The following is a 6980-nucleotide window of genomic DNA, read 5'->3' as shown; positions in this document are numbered from 1 at the left end:
TTACAAAACCCTGGAATAATAAATAAAAAAATAAATAAAATAAAATAAAAAAATAAATGAATCAAGCTGGAATAAAATATCAGGGCGTAACTTCTTCAACTAGAATTTCTGTGCATTTAATTATTTTGATCTTAGAGTTTGGCACATAATTTTAATGAAAGAAGCTCAGATGTTAGTACCTAGCCCAAAATGCTATACAGTACCATTGAATTTGTGCAGATAAGGTAGAAGCAGAAGGAATAGCAAGAACACAGAGGTCAGAAAATACAGAAAGTGTATGGAACAACTAGTGGTTCAATTGTGCTGCACAGTAGGATGCTAAAGGGTAATCATGGGGAAAAATACTGGGATAGCTAAACTGAGGTCATATGGGTTAGGATCTTAAATGTTCTGTGAAAGAGTCTGGGCTTTTCTGTAGGCAATACAGAGCCAGGGAAGATATTTGGACATGTACGTAACATAAGTAATCTGCACTTGAAGAAAACTATTCTAGCAGCAACAAACAAGATGGATTTGCAGAAGTGATATTGATTGGAGATGGGACATTCGGCAGAGGTAAAGTTGAACAGATATAAGACTATGTTTCCATTCAGCGGGACTAACAGGATTATGCAGACATGTTCCCAGAAAGCATTCTTTCTGAGATTAATAAGAAATCATAAATTAATTAGTTGGGAAACTGCATGACAGAGTGTTTAATATGACTTACCAGTGCTAATGGACTGGAAGGTCCTTCATCAACCAGAACACTATGGCCACGATTCGTCCTTGGGCCAACTGGGGGATGGGGAGACAGACTTGGCATGTTATTTTCAATAAATCGTCTTGTGTGCTCTCCCTGGAATAGGAAAGTGATTTAGTGAATAGATGCATAGTTCGTAATTGAGGTTTGGTTAATGCCTGACATGTAGGAAATACTATATGACAAAGGGACTCTTTTTTCATTTCTTTCAAGAATGTTACATTTGAGGACTATCCTGGTCATTGGGGAAGGTTTCCACAGCTGTGTTAAGAGAGTTAGGATGGTAAAAAGCAGGAAAGTGAGTCTGCTTTCACTGTGCTAAACGAAATACCTACAAAAGCAGCATATCTTCAGTCTTAGCAATACTGTTTATTAATCTGCCTTAAGATGATCAGTACAAAAAAACATAATATTCTTCACTACTCTCATCAGTAGACTACAAGAAAGTAGTAATTTTCTACCTTAAAAATAATTAAATAATGCCAGTAAGCAAAAAGGGTTTCATATTAAATAAAAGGGACCTAAAATATATCTTGCATCAACTGCAGCTATAAAGTGAAAATTGTTACAAATAAAAATCATATGAGAAGGAACAGGAGTGTCTATAGCAAATCCCTGCCAATGCTATAGACGCCCATGTACCTAGTTTAGTGTGTCTGGTAACCTGGGCAAGCATAGGAAGAACGTGGACATAACAGCTCACGCTGTTTCCGGCAGTATGAATCACTCTTTATTTCCAGCCACCATTTTTCTCCATCAACATTTAAGCAGATAAATTATAGAATCTATGACTCAGTCCTTGATGTAGGACAGTATCAGCAAAGTTGAATTAACCACAAATCTCTACACACCAACTCTTTGATCTTGAAAAAGTGACCCATATTCTGTCATTTAATAACACTTTTGTAACGAGATTATCTTTTGACCCTGATAAAATAGATTTGAGTCTATCAGGCAAGAGGGGGAAATTACTGTCTTTTATGGCAAGTTATTCTGCAGAAGCTTTACAAATATTCAGCAGTTTGTGAAACACGTCTTAGGCCCCACATTTGTAATACTACAGTACACAGAAAATTAAGAAAAACATGTGAGTTTGAATGACACAAAAAACTGAGTAAAACTGCCAACCTAAACTGAAATCCATCAAACATTGAATCTATCTCTGGATTCAAATTTATGTATTTCATAAGTTCACTACAAACAAGGCATATGAAATAAACAGAAAACAAACAAGGAATTTTAAAATGCCTTGTACAAAATGCCTTATGCTTTCTTTTGCTGAAGAAAATCCTTTCCACCACATATTTTCAAGGGTCATGTTCACGTGAAAATGTGCCATTGTGTAATTCCTTTTTTTCCCCCTTGGCACTCTGGAAAACCTACAATAATTCTTAAAAAGCCTGTTTTTCATCACATTGGGAACATTATCATCTATTTTTACCTTAGGACAGACAAAATTCTTTTAGCCTCTATCACAAGAAAATATAAAAGTAAAGTTTTAAACTTGAAAATAACATTTTCAAGTTTGTCTTTGAAAGGTTTGTGTCTTATTAAAATTTATTTTCCACAAATAGCTCCTATTTTTTTTATGACCCTCTATAAAGATGATGGCCAAGATTTAGGCTTAGTGGAACCATCATTTGGCCTCATCTATGTGTTACCCAAAAGTAAGGTGCCTCAGGGAACTTGAATAATAGTATCACTAGTTTTTGAAATCATAAAATAATATTATGAATTAAAAGAGAGTTATGTGGCTCCTTACCTTAAATCTCTGAATTCTCTCCTTCCTAGCTAAGGTTTCCAATTTCTTTTTTATTTCAAGCTGATGGTAACGCTAAGCATACGGGAAAGAATAAAGAAGAGAATCATATCAGTTGTACCAAATAATTTTTTAGAGGAAAATAAGTCCAATAGCTAACTATACTCTCAATTACCCCTGTTGTCATTGAGCTGGAGAAGAATCACCGGCACCAATGTACAACTATTTGGAAATTCAATTCTCAACAAATATTAGGCAGTTAAAAGTGTTCATAACCTTTAACCAGTAAATTTCACTTCTAAACCTGGGGGTAATCTGAACAATAATTTTAAAAAATATTTTATGCACAAAGTTGCTGTCTGAAAGTTTTTTTTTTTTTTTCCTTCAAAGCAAAAAATGCAGATGTATATAAACTTCGAGGAGAATGGTTGCAATTTTGGCACATCCATGGATGAAATAAAATATAATGAATCTTTAAAATAAGGTTCATAAAGATTTTGTTTAAACATAGGAAATGCACATAACGCAGGAAAAAAGCAGGATCCACAATTTCACAGAAATACAATTTAATTGATCAAGTTCACATTGTGTCTGTCCCTATGCTAGGAAGGTTCTTTGCTACCTCATTTCTCTTGAACAACTCTATCTGCCAAAGCAGTCCCATTTTACAAACAAAACAACTGAGGCAGGGAATCACAAACTTGCCCCAGGTCATACATTCATCAATGGGACAGCTGTAATTTGAACCTGGAGTGTTTATTAGCAGTTATCTCTGAAAGAAGGAATTCTATGTGACTATTTTCCTTTTTTATGTTTTTTGTGTGTTTTCCAGATTTTCTGTAATACATTATTCTATACTTTCAAATAAAATATACTTTAAAAAGAAACCTCATGTAAAAACAATCTGCTTACAATTCATTTTGAAATTATTCAGACACATTTGCGGGTGTTTTATTTATTGGTCCTTTGAAAAATGTTTTTCCTCTGTTCTTGATTCCCCTCCTGCTGCCTTTGGGACCCCGCAGACTCAATCATTTCCCGCCCAAGTATCATCAATCCGCATCTTGACACTTCCCTTTCCTCTCTCCCGCTTCCTCTGATCAGTCAGCCACTTATCACCAAACTATTAAATTCACTATCAACCACTTTCCACCTTCCATTTATCCCCAACTCACTACAGTCACCCCCTACCAGGGACCCCTCCTCACCATGGCTGAAACTACTCACTGCCACCCAATGTCTTTGTCTTCTGGATCAGCCTCGATTTCCATTGTTCCCAGTGCTCACCTTATTTACCCACTGCAGCTTGTGAGAGCCTCCTGGCTTCTAGGACACTATTCTATCAGGCACGTTTTTCCCCACTTGAAGGTTTCTTTCCAGCCCATGTTGGTTCCTGATCTCCTGTGGTGCACATATGACCAACCAGGCTAGAACCTCAGTCGCTCTGGGCCCCTTCTCCCTCACCACTCCCTCTTCAGTCAGCTTCAATCTTTCTCCCTCTCCAATTTCTCTGTAGACAGCTGCATCTCCCAGCATTACTGCTGCTGCTGTTAGCCTTCACCCTTTGGCAATAGCTTCCTAATTGACCTCCCACCTCCAATCTTTTCCAGCTCATTAATCCATCTTCCACATTTTTAGCAACATCATCTTTCAAACAGCTCTGCTCATTTATTTCACTCCCCTGCTGAAAAATGTCTCATTACCTCATCGCCTATACCCCAAACTTAGTTGGGAATTTAAGGCTCTCCAGAACCTGGGCCCCACCCTATCAGATAATGTCACTTCCTGCCACTCCTTGCTCCCAATCCACTGTACAGTCTGGCCTCAGTGAGCTTTCCTTTCCATTTGCAACATCCTTTCACACTTCTGCAACTTCATACTTCTGGAATGCCTTTTCTGTGTTTTCTCAGGAACTCCCGCTTGGTCTTCAAGGAGCAGTTCAAACAGCAGGACCTCTGTTAGCTTCCTCTGACTCCCACAGGGGAAAGTCATCCTTCCTTTCTTTTCCAAACTTGGTCTGTTTGTTCCTTGCCTCTAGCACTCAATCACTTTCTACAGTATTTTTTAAAAATTATATCTCACAGCTACAACACATAGCCTCACACCAGCAATGGTAAACCTGAAATTACTGCTTGCTGCATGAGTGAATACACGAATATTAACACAACAATATTAGTAGACAGCATCAGCTTAAACTAAATGTAAGACAAGTGTGATAATTAAATATTTGTTTGATCTATTATATTAATAAATATCTTATAGTTATTATATATTCTATTATATATAAAATATGTTATTTAGTATATTACATATTAACATTTATCTAGGATATTTATTCTAAATTTTAAGAATGCACAAAGATTCTTAAATAATAGCATATTTAACAGTTATCATGTGTTACAATGTTTCAATTGTATGAAATTTTGGAAAACTGAGCTTCAAGGATCAAGGCTAATACTGAACTCAGTGCCTGTTGATTATGTTTGAGACTAGGTATAGGTAAATTTTATGCTGTACTATTTATTTTTTTAGCAGAGTTGAAGAGTTGCAACTAAGACTTATAAGCAAGTGAATTTGAGGGACATAAACAATGATTCTATGTTATTCGTGCACATGATATAAAGCACAAAATGAATTCCTAAATTAACAGATTATACACACCTTCAGTAAACACTCCACTTGCTCACTATAATGGTAGCATAATAATAAATATTTTCAGTGGCATTGCACTTAGTATTGGTTTACTGATGATCCTACAGTTGTTCATAAATGTTTACTGCACTTACAGGTCAATGGTTTTGCGAGCCAAGTTTTCTGATTTACTGCTGTATAGTCAAGCCAAGAAGTGACATACTTTTTCACAGAGATTAAAATGCTGTTCATGCTTGAAACTACAAGTTCTATGGAGCAAGGCTGAAATAATTTATCAAATTAGCTAGATATCCCATAAAAAATGCCCGGTCAAATTAAAAAAAAAATTGTTGATGCTTGGTTGTGAATCTATGTTGACCGATGTGTCCTAAAGTAGGAGGGACAGCAGATGTTAAAATGCCTATTCCTTGAAACTTAACATACGGCTGAGCTTCAGAGCCTTAAAAGAATAACAGATCTGAAATAATTCATGGCTGTGGAATTACTGATATTTAAACAGATGTCACTTTTTTTTTTTAGAAAATGAAAATTGAGGTACAGATGGTGAGGGCTGGTATGTTTTGGAGTAGCCATTGTGGATTAAAAATCTACATTTGGAGAATTAAATATCCCAAAATATATAATGATGTCCATATTTTTCCCCAACTGAAATGAAGAAAAGCTTACACTAGCCTCCTGGCTGCTGGCTGCCCAGAGAGATATACAGTATTTCTTTGTTCCATTTCCTTTTTAATGAAATACAGAAAAAATTTCTCCGCTTTCTGGGTAGAAAAGCATTATTAATTATCATATTAGAAAATATCAATTATAAAGAAAATAGTAAATATTTGTACCTCCATATCAAGAACCTTATGGAAAATAGCCTGGGCTAAGCACTCCCGGATATATTTCTGGTGATCTCGCTTCATGATATTTAGTTTGTATTCTTTTTCAGAAAGTATTCTTCCACTTCTTGTGATCTGTCATGAATAAATAAAACATACATAGAAATATAAAGTAGAAATGTGTTGTTAGTTACCAAAAAAAGGAGGCAGGGAGGCAGGGAGGGAGGAGGGGGAGAGAGAGAGAGAGAAAAGAAGGAAAGAAGAGGGAGAGGGAGAATGTGGCAGTATCTTCTAAGCCTAAAGGAGTATACCACTATGGCTGATACACTTTCCTTTTTAATGAATATTTCATAAGGCAAAAAGGAGAAAGGCAGTCTTATATACCCATCATTGTGAAAACACATGCAGGTGGTGCACTTGACGTTTAAAACAAGGTTTTCATTAGAGTAACAATTTTCCCTTGATGGAACCCAGGTGTTCTTTTCATTTCTCTTTTTGAACACTTTCCGGGGAGACGAGGGTGGGGTGCTACCTTGAAACAATGGACAGGAGCAGCGATCACAGGACTGATGATCTCACAGGAAATACTCTGAAGGGCAAACATGCGAGCTGCAGAGAATATCTTATCAGTTCGTTTTAAAAATAATTGGTTTCATTACTTTGTTTTCCCACTGCTTTTTCTTCTTCCACTCTCCAGCCCAGAATATAATTTAATTTGTTGTGATTCAGAATTTTACATATTATGCAATACTATAGATAGAAGGTATTCAATATTGGTTTCAATTGGCATCATTACAAGTCCCAGGAGTGGCAGTTTCTGTTTTTTATTTACTTATTTCTCTTTTCTTTTAATCTTTCTTACGAGCGTATTTGTTATATTTTTCTCTATCTCCTATAAGCAAAAGGTATTATCCTTCTGAATTGTTCATCTTCTTGTTTTCCACTTATTTAAACTCTGTTCTCTTCTTGAGGTTTAATGCAAGCTATATATTTCTTAATAATT

The 6980-nt window shown here is 35.9% G+C and overlaps 1 protein-coding gene across 1 annotated transcript in view; it reads right to left on the bottom strand.

Annotated features, from left to right (window-relative positions):
• ERICH3 (glutamate-rich 3) overlaps positions 1 to 6980 on the bottom strand; it is a 132593-nt gene that overhangs the window by 82213 nt on the left and 43400 nt on the right. The window contains exons 4-5 of the mRNA XM_012661042.1: positions 2505 to 2576; positions 710 to 838 (exon numbers count right to left, since the gene is read on the bottom strand). Of these exons, the coding sequence (XP_012516496.1) occupies positions 710 to 838; positions 2505 to 2576 (201 nt within the window). The remainder of the gene's footprint in view (positions 1 to 709; positions 839 to 2504; positions 2577 to 6980) is intronic.

The sequence above is a fragment of the Propithecus coquereli genome, unplaced genomic scaffold (genome assembly GCF_000956105.1).
Source record: "Propithecus coquereli isolate 6110/MARCELLA unplaced genomic scaffold, Pcoq_1.0 Scaffold7, whole genome shotgun sequence".
Lineage (NCBI taxonomy): Eukaryota > Metazoa > Chordata > Mammalia > Primates > Indriidae > Propithecus > Propithecus coquereli.
This window is presented reverse-complemented; position numbering and strand designations above follow the sequence as displayed.